Source organism: Xenia sp. Carnegie-2017, unplaced genomic scaffold, assembly GCF_021976095.1.
Source record: "Xenia sp. Carnegie-2017 unplaced genomic scaffold, XeniaSp_v1 HiC_scaffold_16, whole genome shotgun sequence".
NCBI classification, from domain to species: Eukaryota; Metazoa; Cnidaria; class Anthozoa; order Malacalcyonacea; family Xeniidae; genus Xenia; species Xenia sp. Carnegie-2017.
In genome coordinates this window covers 13,539,873-13,557,723 of record NW_025813469.1, presented here as the reverse complement: position 1 = coordinate 13,557,723, position 17,851 = coordinate 13,539,873, and the positions used below count along the sequence as shown (strand labels likewise).

Here is a 17,851-nt window from a genome sequence, read left to right as displayed (position 1 = left end):
AGTTGCAATTTCACTTGTCTTTTCAGTTGTTATTGGTCTATAGTAAACAAAGTCCACATATCTCTCTTGATTTGCATCCTACCAGGTTTGTTTGCTAATTTCCATTGCATCTCTTACAAGGAAGCCATCTCTCTTGTCTGTAGATTTTTTGACTTCTTCTGATAATGAAATGAATGCTTCCTTAATGAATCCAGGCTCACATTTTTAAGTTCTGGACCATTTTTATCATTGATGGATTTGGAAGAGGCTATATTGATCTAACATACTCATATGAGTATTAGCCTTTGGTAAATAATAGTTAATAGTTGTTGAAAATTCTTTCACAGCATCTGAATATCTTCGTGCACAAGGTGCACAATTAACATTGTTTTTGGTGTCTCTAAATATTGAGAATTGTATCTGGTCAAACTTCGCATGCAAATGTTCAGCAGCATCACTTGATATAATCAGTTTTTCTTTTAGTTCCTGAATAATGTCCGTCAATGTTTGTTGTTTTGCTTTTGCCCGCCTTAGTTGTTGTTGCAATCCTCTAATTTTTCTTGTTACTTTTCCTTCCAGGTATGTTCTTGACTCATTTGCTTCTCAAATGTGTCATATCCGCAGCAAATGTTACTGGTGTCGTGTTGTTAGCAAATGTTGATGGTGCAGTAGCCGTAACAATTGTCACTGGAGTTGCAACTGTAGATGTTGTGGGTTTGAATAATTGACAGTTGAACAGAACATTCAATACCAAGGTTATTGTTGCGATAAAACTGCAAGCCTAGAAATATAAAGATAAGTAGCTATATATACTAGTGTATAATTAAAAAGTAAAAAAACTTGATCAAGGATGTACTTCATATAAGAGTGTAAGAATGTAGCCATTTGACCATGTGACCGACTAACCGTAGAAGAAATAAAATAAATACATGTTGAACGACGTTTTGTCGCTTCATTCTCCAGATCACAAAATGAATTCTCGAATATATTTTCTTTTCATAAAATAATCTGTGAAAAGTGTTAGACATAAGACAACCGGCGATAAGCAACATCACAGTCCATATCATCGTGTTGATGAACACCTAAAGTTAGAAATTTATAAAAGATTTAAAATTTTTAAATTTTATTAGGGGATCTTTAGAGTAGCATAGGATATGTTGTCCTTCATGAACTAAAGTTGTAGATCAATAAAGCGTTACATCGTTTTAATGCTAACAAATATTACCAGAAAAAAAGCACAAATATGATTCCTTTTGGGTATTGTTTTTAATGCTATATTTAAAACAAATACTATTTATCAAATAATAAATGGCCGATTTTGTTTACCTATAACTAATGGCCAGTTAATGATGGTGAATTGCTCATACAGTCCAATTAAAAAAAACACAAGCATCACCATGGCAACAATTAAACAAGTAACCATGGCAAACATTCCAAAATCTAAGCTTCCTGTCCCTGCACAAGAATTGAAGGCACAACCTGCATCGTCTAAAAGCAGCCTCATTAAAACGATCGCACACAATAGCATAACCTACAGAAGAATGAAATGTTGCATCAATATTATATCCATAAAAAATCAGATATACATAACATATCAACTGCAATGCATTTATAATTCAGTCATAAGTTTAGATAAAATGATTTACTCACAGACGCGAATAATTTATCGACACATTGAGTCGTTTTTAGAAACGAAAAGCCTTTCAGTATCGTCCCCATGTTTGGCTTTTATTGCTTGTATATAAAAAAGAAGAGTAATTTTTTGTAAATTGACACAAAAAATGAAGAGCAAAAATTTTTCATCGAAGGCAATTTGCTTTAAATTTATTCGTACTCTGAGGCAAAAGAGCTGAATGTTTTTGGAAGAAGGTTGAAGCTTCATCAAATTTTTTTAATTTCATGATTTATCAATCCCAGAAAGAAACGACTTTTGATTATGAGTCGAAGAAATTGAAAAGATCTAAATGACCGGCAACGAAGAAAGAAGTAGCATGGTTAAATTTCCAGCCAGCATTTAAAAATCATCAAGAATAGTTTCACAGTTACTTTCAAATAGTGTAGAGTTGAAAATTGAAACGCGTTAACTGTAGTTCAAGAGACTCGCGCTATACAACTAAATTGTTCGATCTGAGTTTTACTCAATAGTTCACAACGGGAAGCTATGCATTATTTACGAGCAACTCGTAAACAAAGGAACCCACCTACATAATGAGTTGGGAAAACACAGAAACAATTCGTAACAAAGGAAGAAGATTGCGCAGTTTAATTTTCGTTGATGAGCTGGTTGCTATGGAGTTATACAAATACTTCGTTTTTCTTTTTTTTTCTTTTTTTTTCTCTACTTTACTTTAAAAAATCGCGTTAGCACAGCAAGAGGAAGTAGGAATTTTTATTCTACAGTAAAAAAAAACTTAGCAACAATTTGCTGAGTAACTTGGTCGTGCATGTTTAATGAGATTAGTAATTGAAGTTAATCGTTTCATCATTGCTATTGGTCAAAAAATGCAACAGACAGTCTGCCATTTTGATGATGACAAGTGTAATAAGATATACGTTGCAAAATTTTCTATAAGTTATATCTCCAACATATGGAGTCTTCTTTCTGAAGTGACAACGCTTCATCCTCAGGCTTTTTTGCCAATCTTTCTTTTCATACGTCTTTCATTATCCATATGATTATTAACACTATTAAATTCCATATACATTCATACATAGAAATGATAATATTTAAACACACTAACACGAGTAACGACGTCAACTTAAGGGGCGCATGAAGTAGCTATTAATAGTTATTAATAGTTATTATTATTAAAGTTATTCACAAAACACTACATACAAAAAAATTAATACTTAGAATATGACATAGTGTATAAGGTTATAAGTTTATTACGTAATCACAATTGATTTCAATAGAAATTAATTAAGTAAAACGTGTATTACAAAAATATTACCCCTCGGAACCAATTATTAATCTTCGGCCACCCTTGTTACTTTTTACCAAATAATACTGTACATTTTCAGTTTATCTATGATAATAGGGACCTTAGTTAAATAATCAGTTGAAACTCAGTTTGTTTGCTTCATTTATTTAACAAAAGTGCAGTTTTAAGTAAAATCGGTGAGAAAAATAGCCACAGTTTCAACTGATTATATAATTAATGTAACTGGCGTCGTCGTACAAGTTCTGCTTTTGAATAGATGATAGTTTAAGTTTGCGTCGACTGCAAAAATAATGGTTGCAATGAAACAGCAAACCTGAAAAATAGAGATAAGTAGGCTAAATACTTGAATCACCAAAAAACTTTTCTTTGGCAGACCAATACTTCATGTAAGTGTGTGGCAAAATGTGATTAAGTAGTCATTTAACTCATTGATATGTATATAACATGGATCGTGCATCACTAATTAAATTTGAAGCTGGAAGGTGGCCATATTGAACAGTCCCACTTCACGAGGTTGACATACAAATTATATTAATTTCATACAAATTATATTAATTTCTGCTGCGAAAAAGTGCAAAATCTCTTAAGGTGAATTGACAAAACTTCTACGTATTAGCTTTAATAAGATTAAATGTAGGAAGCAGTTGTACTGTTAAAAAAGGATTTTTTTCCAAAATTTTCGTGACACCATTTGAGAGATACTATCGCAAAAGAATGCGTTTAGCTTCACGTTGAAATGGTGTATAAGTTCAATGCGCTCCAAAATTCATTGTTATTGTGGTTATTTACGATAGATTATCATTGTGAGTTGGACTGTTCAATATGGCGGCGCATCTAATTTTAGCTGTCTACTTCTGGCTTCAAATTTTTGCACTAACGTTATCGGAAATGCACGATCCCTGTAATATACATATCAATGATTTAACTACGTGAATGACTAACCGTAGCACTAATAAGATGAAAGCATGTTACACCGACTTTATCAGTGTCCAGGGAGTTACATAGTGTATTAGAGATCTTCTTGCTATAATATTTTCGAAGAGTGTTGGACATAACACCACAAGCTATTAACAGCATTACACCCCATAGCACCATGTTGATGAACACCTAGAAATAGAAATTTCAAAGAGTCTCAGGCTTCTCTACGAGAAAATGAAATATAACATTGAGTACGATACTTTTCATTGACAAAAATACTGCGCAATATTATCTTGAGGACAATTATTGATTGAACAAAAACAAAATTTCTTTGATATTGTATACCTACCGTCAATGGCCAGTTAATCACAGTGACTTTTTCATGCAATCCAGTTACAAAAACAACGACCATCACCATGACAACAATCCATGAGACGACAATTGCAAACATTCCAAAATATAAGCTACCTTTTCCTCCCCAAGGGTTGATGGCAGAACCTACGTTGTCTAAAAATGCTCCCAATGTACTTATTGCAATCAATAGTACACCCTACAAATGAATGAAATATTTCGATATATATGCATAAAGCATGGAACTGAAAAATATAACACGTGTATAGTATAGAATTTGGCCGAATGCAGTAATTGCGAGGGTCGGCCATAATTTTAAATAAAGTAAACCACTTACAAATTCTGCTATCTTCAAGAAAAAGGGAATCGTTTTGATGTATTTAGTTCCCTTCGGTATCGCCCCCATGTTTGGCTATAATGCTGATATGCAAAGAAAAGTAAGTTGACGTCATGACTGGTTGAAAAATGACATGTCAAAATTATTAATTAAAACCAAGTTTAGGTCAGTTATATTACGATTGTGTGCTTAAAATTGGATTTTTTGTTTTTCCAGTTGCTGTGTAAAAGAGCCTGTATTTTAGAAAATACGTGGTAGTGCAAGACATTGAATCTATAATTTATTAATTATAAAAAAAACATGTTTTAGCATGTTAATTCGATAAGAAACATAAAAATAAAAATGACAGTTAAGAAAAAAGAAAGAACATAGTGACATTTCCAGCAATCGTATGAAACACTTACCGCAAAAAGTTTCGCAACTACTTGTGAACGATATCCAGAGATAGCGTTGAGTTGAAAAATTAAACAGGCAAGCTGTTGTTCAGAAGACTCGCAGCTCTTTACAATAATTAGTACAAGTCTCGTTATATATAATGTTATGAAAGTTATGCATTATTGATCAATCTCCACCTTGCAAGGAAAATGAAGTCACATGTCACTGGAAAAGCACAAAATCAGTCAGTTCAGCGTTCTTATCGGTTAGAAATTACAATTTACTGGCTGGCGTGGTTGCCACTATATGATAATTAAATGTGTTATAAGAGAAGCGCATCAACAAAAAAATCACTACAGTGGCCCTCCGGCCCTACTGTTTGTTATCTATACTGTGTTTCTTCTGTGCAAATTTTATGTCCGTTTTTAGTCAATTCCATATTTTAAATAAACACAAAATACCTTCAATGTATTAGTAAAAAATTGCCTCGTTTGTCACTGCTAATCAAATCCAATATTATCTTAACATATCAATCTATACTTTAACAATTGACTGTAAATCATAGAAACACTCTTGTTTTAATAATAAAAGGTAAAGTATGCATCTGAAATAATGACCTTGAACCACTTCCAGTAAACATGTGAAGAAGCAGGTAGCAAAGGATATAGTTATATCTTGAATCAGCACCTGTCTGCATGGACTGCATGCTGTCTGATATTTTTAAATTAACATCTATATGAAAATTTTGTTTAGGAGATAGAAAGGAGAATTACAATCAGAAATTTTCTGGAAAAATTCACAGATAGGCATAAAATATTATTTAAGCACGCGGGTCTGGTGATATAAATTTATTAAAAGTGTGATTACACAATTTATATCACAAGTAAAGGAATAATTAATTACGAGTTTCAATTAAATTTGCTCTTGCAATAATTTATTCGTAAATCCACCTGTTATTCTAAAGAGTAGCGTATTTTTAAATGAAGCTAAAAAATGCAAGAAATGTATTGTTTCTATAACATATGCATAAAAAAGGACTTTAGTGTTAGGTGTTGGACGGTCTATAAACAAGATGTTTATAATGATGTCGCAGAGAGACAATTAAGATGGTGCTTTTTTAGTCCATCATTCCTATAAAGCTTATCAACTTACAATAAATAAATCCCCAAGTACTTTCAGACGATAAGCAAAGATCCCAAACACAAAGTACACAATATCCAACGCTATTCTGCGTTAGCATTGTATGAGCTCGATAAGCCATCAGTCCAGATCCATGTAACGAATCACCATAAGACAAGCTTTCGAATGATTTATCTCTTGTTAACCTTTGACACGCCTTATTCCTTCAAGAAATCCACTTGTGAATCAAACATGATTCCAGATCAGTTAAAACTCAATTGAACATGTAACCTGCAAGATTTATACTGGCTTTTTGCCCCTTTATCTATCTTATTATTGTTTCTAGAAAGACAACCTGGCAATGAGTTAAAACATTTGATGTATTCTTCTGACAAAGCCAGTCATGTGTCTAATACAATATCTCTCGACCTTGAGACTAAACCAAAGGTAATAATAGAAACCTTTCTAGCAGATAATTTGAAAAAATAAATGAGAAAACACACTTCAAATTTCATAAATCTTAGGACACTTTTTTACACGGACTTTTTACCGCAACTGACACGGGAGTTTTCTCGGCCGTAGCCGTCGAAAACTTCGGTCGGAGTCAGTTCTTTTTCGGCCGAAGCCGGAAATGAAAGAACCACTAACCACCACTAACGGTGACCACTAATGGCACTCATAACAATCCTCCACTAAGCCATGGTACGCACTACAAATACGAGTTTCGGGCAAGTCACCTTCAGGGGCGAAACTAAAATGTTAAGTGGGGGATCGTGAATATTCATATATTCAACTCTGCTTGACTGATTTGGTTTGTCTGTGATTTGAGTAGCTGAATGTAGGAATATTCCTCCCACCCACCTACATAACGTATTAGTTTCGCCTTGGTCTCCTTAGCATATCTTTTTTCATTTAAGTTCATTTGCTTTTACAGCATTTGATAAAAAGGAAGTTCATTAACGCGCTACACAATTCAAATACGTAAAGACAATGTGCATTAGCGTTTGTGTAACATCAATATGGCAAATCATTAATTTCAATAAGATCACTTCATTATGCATTCTGTTTAGCGAAAGTCAACAGCGTGAGTCAATTGTCAAAAGCATTTAGTGAGCATTTATTAAAGTTTTGGGAAGTACAATAGCATAATAACAATTTACATTAAAACTCTAAAAAAGTCAATAACAATATATATTTGCAATTGAATGATTATAACCATCAATATAGCAGCACTATTTATCCGTACGGTGTCTGCCATTTGAAGATAGACTTGAGAAAGTTTTTCAAATGTAGGAACGAAAATTTATCCGTCTTCACTGTGTTTGCGTCATTTTCCCTGGTTTACGAGTGAAGCGGTTTAAAGCTGTTTACGAGTGAGGCTGGTTTAAATATGCGCACAATAGAGACGACCACTTTCACACTTTCACATTCATATACTTTAAAAAAATAAAAAGAAAGAATCTTTAGGGTTAATCATGCAATTGCAAATATTTAGTGATATTGAAATTTTATAGAGTTTTAAATTCAATTGTTGTCATGTTATTGTACTTTCCAAAACTTTTATTAATATACGCTACATTCTTTTAACTATCCCTTCGCGTTATTGATCTTTACTATATGGAATGCCTAATGAAGTAATCTTATTTTTAAACTGATCATTTGCCATATTGATTTTACAAAATGCTATTGAACTTTTTCTATACGTCTTTGAATTGCGTTATGCGATAATGATTGTCGTTCTTATTTAAATGACATGCAAATGTTTAAACTGACGTATTTAAAATATATTTCTGTTGACTTGAGTGAAATCGATATCTATAGCGGAGAGTCAATCTTCTGTTGTAGCAGCAGACTAAAATTCAGACCTTCAAACTTGCTTGTAATGTAAGCGATGAATTTTTATTTTTATAGACACTAGAGCCTTACATTTTCAGCAATAATTATGACAAGAAGAGAAGATGTTTTTAGCAAATAGAGATCAAACTTCAACATTACCGTTCTAACAATTTGTACTACATTGTATTTGTTTTATTATCTTCCTAAACTTACTTGGTGTGTGTTGCTTCTTTTTGAAGTTATTCTCATTTCAATGTAGATTTGTCTGCCCAACCAACAAAAAAAGGGTAATTTGTCAGTTATTATAACAGGAGGAGAACCCGACCGACACGAGTTGCAAGGTTCTGAAAGAGCTCCGAAGCAGGTGATGTGTGTTTTTATTGATGTTTTATGTGATATCCATGAATGTCAATGTTGACATTCAGGTAACATATCTTTTTCTTACATATCCTTTTCTTTCTTTGTCATTGAGACGCTATACAACATTAAAAATGACCCAAACCATGTACGCTACGGTTGCAAGCAACAGGACGCTTTCCCCGGATTAATATTCGCTCAGTATGTTTCACAAAACTTAGAAAATGTATTCACAACACATGCGCTCACTGTTTACTGTAATAGAAATGTAAACGGGGAATGTTTACCTTTATAAAATTTTTCCTTATTTGGATATACCATACACATGTATTTGCATACCGCGCGACATTGGAATGAAAAAAAGAATAATTAACCAATACAAAAATTAACATATTAAAGTTTATATCGTTTGAACGTAATATATGATTTAAATTATTGGATTTTATTTCACGAATATTCCGCCAGTCCGTCGAGTGTAATGATATTTTTCGTTGCTATGCAAAAGAAAAGTGCACATTAAACTAAGATAGCTAGAAGCCCCAAGAGATCCATTTCCAGAAAGAAACAAATTTTGAGATAACGGTTGGAAGAAATTGGCAGTGAAACACAACATTTTTCTGAATTTGATCAAATTCCTGTTAAAATTCCATCCACAAAATGTAACACTAACCAAGAATAGTTTCACTACTACTTATAAAGATAAGCAAGAATAAAGTGAAGTTGAAAACTAAAGGTGGAAGCACACGGTCTTTAGTTTAAGCGTTGTGAGAAATACACACTCACGTTTCACTTATACCGAAAGTGAACTGTACGAAAGCAGATCTCACAGCATAGTTTTAATTGAAGATAACCCGGTGTGTATTTCTAAACCATTTTACGAGAAAATTCATCAAAGTTCGCATGTTCGTGAATTTCTTTGATGTCAGCTTGCATTAAAGTTCGTAATGTCAGTTTTTGCTTGGTGGACTTTGTAAAGACCATAAAGTATGCAGCTTTTTGTGCGCAACTTACGATAGAATCTTAGTGTCTAGGCGCCAACGTTCAAAGCTCAAACTACACAAAAATATTGTTCACGTTTTATTTGAGTAAAAAAAGCATGCTAAAACTACTGTTACATAAAAGTAAAACAAATGAAAGTGAAAATGACACTTTATATATAATCAGTGTGTATCTATGATAATAAACGAAGCTTTATTTGTCATGAAAATATGGCAAAAGTTGAATCCGCTGTCAAAAAGAACCGTTAAAACATTCAAGTAAACCGCTGGTGAAAAGTACCGTTTGATCACCCTATGTGGAAGTCGTTGCAGGTGTAGAGGCCTTAGCCGAAGATTTGTGACTTTGACCTCTAAGTATCCGGAAGTTGAAGAAAGCATCAACTGCAAAAAGAATGCTTGCAATGAAACAGCAAACCTAGAAAATAGAGACAACGTTAATGAGCAACTGACAAAATAATGAAGATTAGTTAGGCACGTGACGAATAATCACGTGACAGACTAACCGTAGCATCAATGAGATGCCCGCATCTTGCGTCATATTTGGCAAATTTCAGCCAATAACAGATATTCTTATCTTCATACTGGCGAACAGTATCAGCTATGAAACAACCAGCTATGAACAGCATCAGAGCCCATATCACCAAGTTGATAAATACCTAAAATTACACATTATCGAGTATTTTGTAATATGGAACTTATAATTTGAAAAATAGAAGATGTTTGCTGTGTTTTTCAAGGCTTATGCAAACTCCGGAGACCTTCGGGAGAACTCGTGAGCAGATCAATGCAAGCTTAAGACCGACAGTCGACGATTGCACCTGCTAGAAAGCTCTCACAACTAACAAGTCTCTCCATTTTCCGCAAACTAAAGACTTTCTGCAGTGAAAAGCTCCGTCGCTTATACCGCCAGCTATCTTAAGGCTGAATTCCATTCAGTGCAAATCGTCGCGCGATCGCTTTCTTTTGAATTGTTTGCAGCAGTGTGAAACTGTTCCGGTCGAAAGCTTACAATTGAAAAATAAGTGATCGGAAAAAGTCGATCGCGCGCGACAATTTGCACTGAATGGAAATCAGCCATGAAGTGCAATGTTGAAAAAAGCGAAATCCGTCCAATTTGTTTACTTACCGTCAAAGGCAAGTTAACGATGATAATTTTTTCATGTAGTCCACTAACAAAGAGAACGGCCATTATAACGACAACAATCCATGACACGACAACGGCAAACATTCCAAAATCTAATCGACTTCTTTTTGAATCAGGGTCTATTTCGTTCAAAAATCTTCCCAGCGTGCCAATCGCAACCAACAGTACAACCTAAAGATAAATGTGGCGCTGTAAAATGTATGCATCTAATGTATAACATACAAAATATAATTTGTGCATACTCTCAGGAATATTGTATAGTTGAAAAATATTGTTCATTAAAGAGTCTTCCACTATTGAAATAAAATAATGAACTTACAAATTCTGCTATCTTCAAGAAAAAAGGGACCGTCTGGATGTATTTATAGCCTTTCGGTATCGTTCCCATGTTTGGCTATAATGCTGGTATGAAAATTGAAAATTAAATTAAATTATCGTAAATATGTTAAAAAAAGTGACACGTCAATATTATTTACTTGTCAAATTAAATAATTTAGTTCAGCAATATTCCTGCTTTTGTATTTCAATGTTATTTCACATTATATGGCAGCGAAGCAAAAAGCATCATGGCGTACAATATTTTACGCTTTCATTCATTTCAGATATAATTTCATCCACAAAATGTAACACTTACCAAGAAAAATACAGCCACTTTAAAGATGAGCAAGTGTCGCGAAGATTTGACAACTTAGAGTTAAAAGCTGTAATTTGTCCTTTAAATTGACTTATGCTGCGGATGAACTGCTCAAAAACGTATCTTATTGCATAATTTTAAGGAAGCTTATGCATTAGTGATATCATAAATATCAAGAAATAGGAACCAGCCCAGATTGTAAAATAGTCAAATTTTTTTGACTCTGAAAATGAAAAGTTTTCGAGTCTGAAGATGACTACCGCTAAGGTTGTCGAAACTTCAGTCAACAACAACAAAAACAGTCTTCCTCAGGACTATACAAATCTGGATGATCTACATCTACAAACATGTAACGATACTCCCCGGGTTCAAACCATTTACTTTAACAAATGGTAAATTATTCATATAAAAATAAAATCTTTATTTTAAAAGCATCTTTGCTGAATTTCTTTGAATTCAATCTGGCTGTCTATATCCCCCATCTCTGACTTATTTGACAGGAAGAATAGCAATTTTCTGACAAAGACTTGTTTGTTTTTTATATTTTGTCGGCAAAGTTTAAAGTTTCACTTTCGGTATGATTTTTTGACAAGGTAGATAATTTATTGCCTGTAATCATATAGCAAAATATGAGCAAAAACTTTGAACGTTAAATGTTATCTTATTGCACGGGAAAATCACACAAATGGATGTAAAGATCACTAAAAACCATAAAATGTTCTCAAATCAAGTAGGTCTGGTGATGTTAGTGACAATTTAACCTTTCACTCTATACCACAATCGGAAGTAAAATAATAATCATGCCCAGTTAGAATTATATAACTCATAAGTGTTTCAGAATTCTTGAATTGCAACCAACCTCCAGGAAATGACCAAGCCATGACATAATACGTAAACCAGCTTTTATCTCAGCATAGTAGCCAGCTCAAAAATTATGAGGGGGGGGGGCAATAGTTCTGCCGCATTACCACAGAATAAAAATCATAAAAATCACTTAAGTGTGGGCCGTGCCCTTATGGCCGTCATTATTCCAGCAAGATACTCAAGGTTTTTCACTTGTTTCCAACCACTGCAATTACATTACGTCATTTCTTCACAATTAAATCGAAAATATTTCAATATAAAAAATGACGTCGTGTCATTTCTGTGGTTGGGAACAAGTGAAAAGCCTTAAATATCTTGCTGGAATAATGGCTGCCGATATGCGCGGCACAACATGCGCGAGATCAAAAACATCAAAGGCTCCGACACGAGTGACCCTTCAGTATATTCCATGTTCTGTGGTATTACGTTGAACAACGTTGTCCCGACGTCAGTTGAACATCTAGAGAATTTTTGTATGAATTTTTACTGAAAAAAACGATGTCTTCGTGGGCAAAGACGTAACTAGAACGTTAATTTTGGGGGTGTACATTCATATATTTAGTTGTGCCCTACTGATTTATTTTGAATTTCAAATCACTTTCAAAAGAAATCACTATGACGACTCAAAAAATTCCTGAGAATGTTTGTTCTAAGAAAATATAAATTCAAATTTGCTACAACGCACAACAAATATGTTTGAATTTCTATCCATGCGCAGCATGTAAAACGTACCAAGAATAGTTTCATTCACATCTACCTTCTAACGGTGAGCAAAGATCTTGAGGAATTGAAAATTGAAATACTCAAACTGCAATATGAAGGACTCGCACCGCGACTAAATCGTTCTGTGAGAATCGTAGTAGATAATTATAGCTTAAACACGTTGAAATCACGTTGTCTCGACGTCAGTCGAACGTTTAGAGAATTTTTGTTTAAAAGCTGAGGAAATGTGTTTTTGTGGACTATTTTCATGTCTTTTAGTGCTATCACGTTTAAACTTCTTTGTCTAAACATCCACTTAAGATGTTGATCTTGTTTTAAAGTGTGAAGGCAAAATATATTATAAATAAGCGACGACTGTAATAAATGTGTGCTTTGCATGAGCACTTATTTATTTTCGCTAGATTTCTCTTCATGATAGAAGGCTACACAAGCCGAACAAATCAACGAATGTTCATATGAATGATTGACTTAAGAATTCTTATTTATTTTAGCTAAAGTAATAGTTTAAGTATCAGAGTAGCATAAACAATATTTCAATCAATGTCATTTTCAATAAAACATTTGCTTTGAAGAATGGTCTTGCGTTCATCAACCTGAGTTAAATTTAACATCAGACACAACAAATTAAGTTTTTGAAGCCCTGAGAAAATTTTCTAATTCTGCAGAAGCCTCTTCCTTGAAGCATTAGTTCTGTAACAATTTAAACGTAAACCACATTTCGAGATGAAAGATATGTACAACAGATGATTATAGTAATGAACATCATCTTGGTAAATGACTATCGTTGTAGAAATTAGCGTGCATGCATATGACATTTATAGCACCAAATGATTAAATATTGACTTACTTTAAATACACTGATGGCCAAATATCATGATAACTTTTGCAGCAGGTTTTCACCTTAAACTGACAGTTCAATTGAGCTCCGAATTTTGAGCCTTGCACGCTTCTAATCCGTACACAAATGATAAAATCAATGAAGGGATACGATGGGTTGATGTTGTAACAAGTATCGATATTTCCAGATATTTCTGATGCCAAGAAAGAATATTTGACACGTATGAGCCAGCAGTATTTTGTCAGTGGTAAAACGCAAACTGTCAAAGACATTTCATAAAGTTGCAGTAAATTTCAACTTACTCTTCACTTTACTTTATACGGAAAGGTGAAAAAGGGCTAATTTTCTGCAAAGTGTCAAATGACAATTTTAAAGCTATGTGCAATGTTTGAAAAGCTTACAAAGTAAAAGTTTAAGTCTTTCACATTCAAAAGGTATTTTGCATATTATAGTAAATAAATCTTGTAGGAGTTGAATCTATTTCCCCTTTAATTTTCTTATAAAGTGCACATACAGCCTTTCCAAATTCGTTGAAATTTTAAAGCTTAGACTGTAGAAAATATGATTTCGAAAAAAATTTCGTAAAAAAAGAAAATACAAAGTTTTTTTGCGGTTTGAATTAGCTTGCTTTTGAGAAATTTCCGCGCCGCTGATGGGACTTAAAAGGAGAGGTTTGTGACGTCATTTAAGGAACGTATGAATGCGCTGCATACAAAACATCACCATCATCATCATCAGCCGTTCACGCCACTGCTGGCAGATGGCCTCCACAACTTCTTCCACTCGATTCGGTCTTTAGCTCTCCTCATCCAGGTCTTTCCAGTTTCCTCTTCGACCTCGTCTCTCCATCTTCTCTTTGGCTTTCCTCTTCCTCTGGTGAAATTTCTTGGGTACCATTTTTGTTGTCAATTTGGCCCATCTGTTGTTTTCCATTCTTGCCACATGGCCTGCCCATCTGCCCTTCATTTCTTTTGCTGTTTGGATGACATCTTTCACCCTGGTTCTCTCTCTGATTACTTCATACCTGATCTTGTCTTTTAGCCTGATATTTAGTATGCTCCTCTCCATGCTCCTTTGTGTGACTGCCAGCTTCCTTGATTGGTGTTATACAAAACAACACAGTGTGAAATAACAATTCTTTATATACTGCTTTGAAATTAATATAAAAATTCTACGAAACACATCGACATCTGATTCTGACTCCAGTACAAGAACAACAGCGGAAAATATTGAATCGAACAGTCGGGAATTCGATTTAGAAGACGAAGATCAATCGTCATCAAATGCGCTCCGAAACACCGATGGCGATTTTGATTACGGCCAAGTTGCAGCTTGGTGAACCACTTGCTGATGATGAGTGGTTAGAAAACTATATTAGAGAGACAGAAGAAGAAAGACGCCAAACAGAAGAGCTCGAACGCAGAATGCAAAATGAAGTTCCTCTTGATTCTTGGTAAGAAAAGTTGGAAAATTTGTTTATTTATTGTTGCCGAAGCTTTTGACAGATAACTTTCGTAGGTGCAATTGTGGTAACTGCCGTATTCCTCTCTTGGTTAATCCAAAAGAATGTAAATGCTGCCACGAAATTGCCAATTGCATGATTGAAATGCAAGATCATATGGTGGTATCCGAATTAGGAAGGCAGCCAAAATGCATCACAGAGCATCCAGGATTTGATGCCATTTGCCTCAATCGATGGGCATTAAATTTAGCTGCCAATCTTTACCAAAGACGAGATGGAGTTAGATATCATAAAGGATTCTTGGAGCAAAGGATTGTTAGAATTAATAGTTAAATGCTTCTGTCTGGGTTATCTATGAATGCACACTTGCAAAATTTGTATTTTATGGAGTCCTACCTGTTTTAATGGACCTTGTGTATTATGCCTTTTCAGGTTTTTTCGAGTTGTTGCATATAGGCAATTTACAAGAATGGTGCATGGCATTCTTCGAGACAAAAGAATTCCACTTCCAGCTTGTGCTTACCATGTTATTCGAAAAACTTCTAATTTAAAAAAAATGAACACTTTGCAGGGTATGAAGAGAACAAATTGTAAAATAACATAACATTATATATCATTTTGGGTGTTGTTTGCATGAGCCCAGCTAGTAGGGATTCAGTGAAGTGTGGAATCATATTAGCCACTCTTGATGTATTGCATCTTCGATTCACACTTATACTTGTTATACAAAACATACAAAATTACAATTCCTTTCTCTTTATTCTTTCCATGCAGTCAATTCACACTTCACTGAATCCCAACTAACTGGGCTCATACCACCAGGTCCTAAAAAACTGGTTACTTTTGGTTTTTTGGACAGTTCATTATATTTTAATGGCCTTTCATCCAATTCTTGCACACAGTGCATCGAGGTGCTGCTCTCTCATTTCTCTGATTCGTGATTATTTCTTGGACAGGTGATACTTCAGCTATATCAAATAATAAAGTGAGTCAGTTCCGAAAATAAGATTCAAATTAACTCAAAGCAAGTAATGCCTTTTTGTAAAACTGGCTTAGTTGGGGGGGAAATGTACAGCTGGCATGCTTTGTCTTCTTGCTTTTTTTGAGATAGCTTCACTTTTTGATTGCTTGTCCAACATGGAATTCATTGGCAATGGAGTCGTTCGTAAAAGATCACCTTTGGCTTTTCTCAATGTTTCCTCATCAATGAATGCAGAGCACAACACTTGATATATATCTTCAACATACCCTGGAGGAGCAATATTGATGCTACTAGTTGATGATTCTTCATTGCTGCTGTTGTTCTCATACTCATCTATGAAATAAGATACTTCAGTAATGCGCAGCTACACAAGGTTGATTAAGTCCATATTTCTTAGTAATTAACTTCAATAATTTTCCAGGGGTGCATGCAAGCTTAGTTGGTAGTATTGTAGAAATTGAGGTTATTAAACATGGCTGATCCTATTACGTTGGCAAATCTTCTCTTGACCTAGAATCATATATGAAATAAAAACAGGCATATTATCTTAAAAAACACTTACCCACTGCAATCATATCCATATTACAACTGCTTGCATAAGTTCTGCTATACTGAAGCTTAAGCTTTGTCCGAAGCCATAAGTTCCTGTAACGACGTTTCTCTTTTTCAAGTTTTAAAAAATTTTGGCATTGTAATTGACATTGCACAGCTGCTTCCTAAATTAAAAACAACAGCAAGACATACAAAACAATAATTTACGTTAACCTTTACAGCAGTGGCGTAATAATAATATAAGTTTACTTTCTCTAATACAGGCTCATCACAAGTTGTTTCTTTTATTTGCTCTTGAGGTTCGCTGCTAGTACTTGGGAATATTTTCTGATTCAACCTCTCTTTTATAATCAGACATCCACTTTCTTTTCATCTAAAATGGCATGTATTTATGAAATATACTCTCACACATCATTGTCATCTTTTCGAGAATAAATGCTCGGGTAAGCAACGATTACGAATTCATCTCAAATGAGTCGAGGTGCAAAATTACTTTCTGATTCAGAAAGCGCGCCGAATTGCCGAGAAAACGAATCTTTCGTGAAGTGTTCCGAGCAAACTGCGGAATTCTTTGTGGGGACCCACTTATCGCGAGTAGCTTTCACAAAGTTGACCCATCGCTTTCTCCTACGCTTAGCTTCGCTTCTTTCGTCGTTAAAAATGGTATGCGATGAAGTGAAATGGCTTTCTCCGAACTGGCTGCGTTAGAACAACCAAAAACTACACATCGATCTGGCATTTTTGTGTTTGTTTACATGCATAAACAGTGCAAGTTGTTTTGGTAGTCAGTCTCATTGAGCTCTATAATAACTGGAGCGACTATCTCAAGCGCGGCCCATTGAGTTCTATAATAATTAGAGCGGCTCATTGAGTTCTATAATAACTAGAGCGGCTATCTCAAGCGCGGCCTTAGATATCTGATGACGCTAAAAAAATGGCGGATTTCGTCTTTTGCCGCTGAGATTTACCGAAATTGACCGCTTTTCCGAAAATTGCATAATTTCCCACTCCCTCCTGAGGAAAGAGTGAGGAAAATGTATGTGTGTATTTGGGTTCGGCAAGCAATTTTTTGATGAAAATCAAGGTAAAAACCTTAAATTCATAACAGCGAGTCAACTGTGGTTGTCAGTTATCTGCTCCTACGAGGATGCATTTATAACTATCGACGAAAGACCTATATGTCGGCTACACATGTATGAATGCAGATGTGCGTCGTTTTCTTACCAGCGTCAAACTTGTTTGATCGATTAAACTCTTTAGTCTATACAAAAAAGTATATCATAGTTCATCTCCACGGTTCACGAGAGAGAAGTCAGCTTATTTGTTATCATTGCTATTTTGCTTCTTTTCATGCAATGGGCAATGGCTTTTTTCGCCACAATTGTAGGATTATTACTTGTTTCTTTAAAAAAGTACATATTAAATCTCTGGATATTTACG

The 17,851-nt window shown here is 34.5% G+C and overlaps 2 protein-coding genes across 3 annotated transcripts; both read right to left on the bottom strand.

Moving 5' to 3' along the window:
* Positions 1–2,507: 2,507 nt before the first annotated feature.
* Positions 2,508–5,011, bottom strand: LOC124436707. 2 transcript variants are annotated; one of them, XR_006945443.1, is made up of 5 exons: positions 4,932–5,011; positions 4,528–4,610; positions 4,185–4,389; positions 3,864–4,028; positions 2,508–3,234 (listed from the first exon to the last, which is right to left on the bottom strand). XR_006945443.1 is itself a non-coding variant. In XM_046986675.1 (5 exons), exons 2-5 carry the CDS (start codon positions 4,594–4,596, stop codon positions 3,127–3,129), a joined length of 543 nt encoding a protein of 180 aa, XP_046842631.1. In that variant the 5' UTR covers positions 4,597–4,610; positions 4,932–5,011; the 3' UTR covers positions 2,508–3,126. The 2 variants fall into 2 exon arrangements, 1 of the variants encoding a protein (XP_046842631.1); XM_046986675.1 differs by having other exon boundaries at positions 4,189–4,389.
* Positions 5,012–9,278: 4,267 nt separating this feature from the next.
* LOC124436708 lies at positions 9,279–13,608 on the bottom strand. The gene is made up of 5 exons (XM_046986676.1): positions 13,425–13,608; positions 10,676–10,758; positions 10,339–10,527; positions 9,716–9,868; positions 9,279–9,627 (listed from the first exon to the last, which is right to left on the bottom strand). Exons 2-5 carry the CDS (start codon positions 10,742–10,744, stop codon positions 9,505–9,507), a joined length of 534 nt encoding a protein of 177 aa, XP_046842632.1. The 5' UTR covers positions 10,745–10,758; positions 13,425–13,608; the 3' UTR covers positions 9,279–9,504.
* Positions 13,609–17,851: the final 4,243 nt, after the last annotated feature.

Excerpts from the sequence above, each read along its gene's own strand:
- LOC124436707 (XM_046986675.1), bottom strand. The coding sequence starts at position 4,596 with ATGGGGGCGATACCGAAGGGAACTAAATACATCAAAACGATTCCCTTT. Across the intron at positions 4,390-4,527 it reads TCTTGAAGATAGCAGAATTT|GGTGTACTATTGATTGCAAT; the intron begins GTAAGTGGTTTA and ends ATTCATTTGTAG. Across the intron at positions 4,029-4,188 it reads TGATTAACTGGCCATTGACG|GTGTTCATCAACATGGTGCT; the intron begins GTAGGTATACAA and ends TTCTATTTCTAG.
- LOC124436708 (XM_046986676.1), bottom strand. The coding sequence starts at position 10,744 with ATGGGAACGATACCGAAAGGCTATAAATACATCCAGACGGTCCCTTTT. Across the intron at positions 10,528-10,675 it reads TCTTGAAGATAGCAGAATTT|GTTGTACTGTTGGTTGCGAT; the intron begins GTAAGTTCATTA and ends ATTTATCTTTAG. Across the intron at positions 9,628-9,715 it reads GGCATCTCATTGATGCTACG|GTTTGCTGTTTCATTGCAAG; the intron begins GTTAGTCTGTCA and ends TCTATTTTCTAG.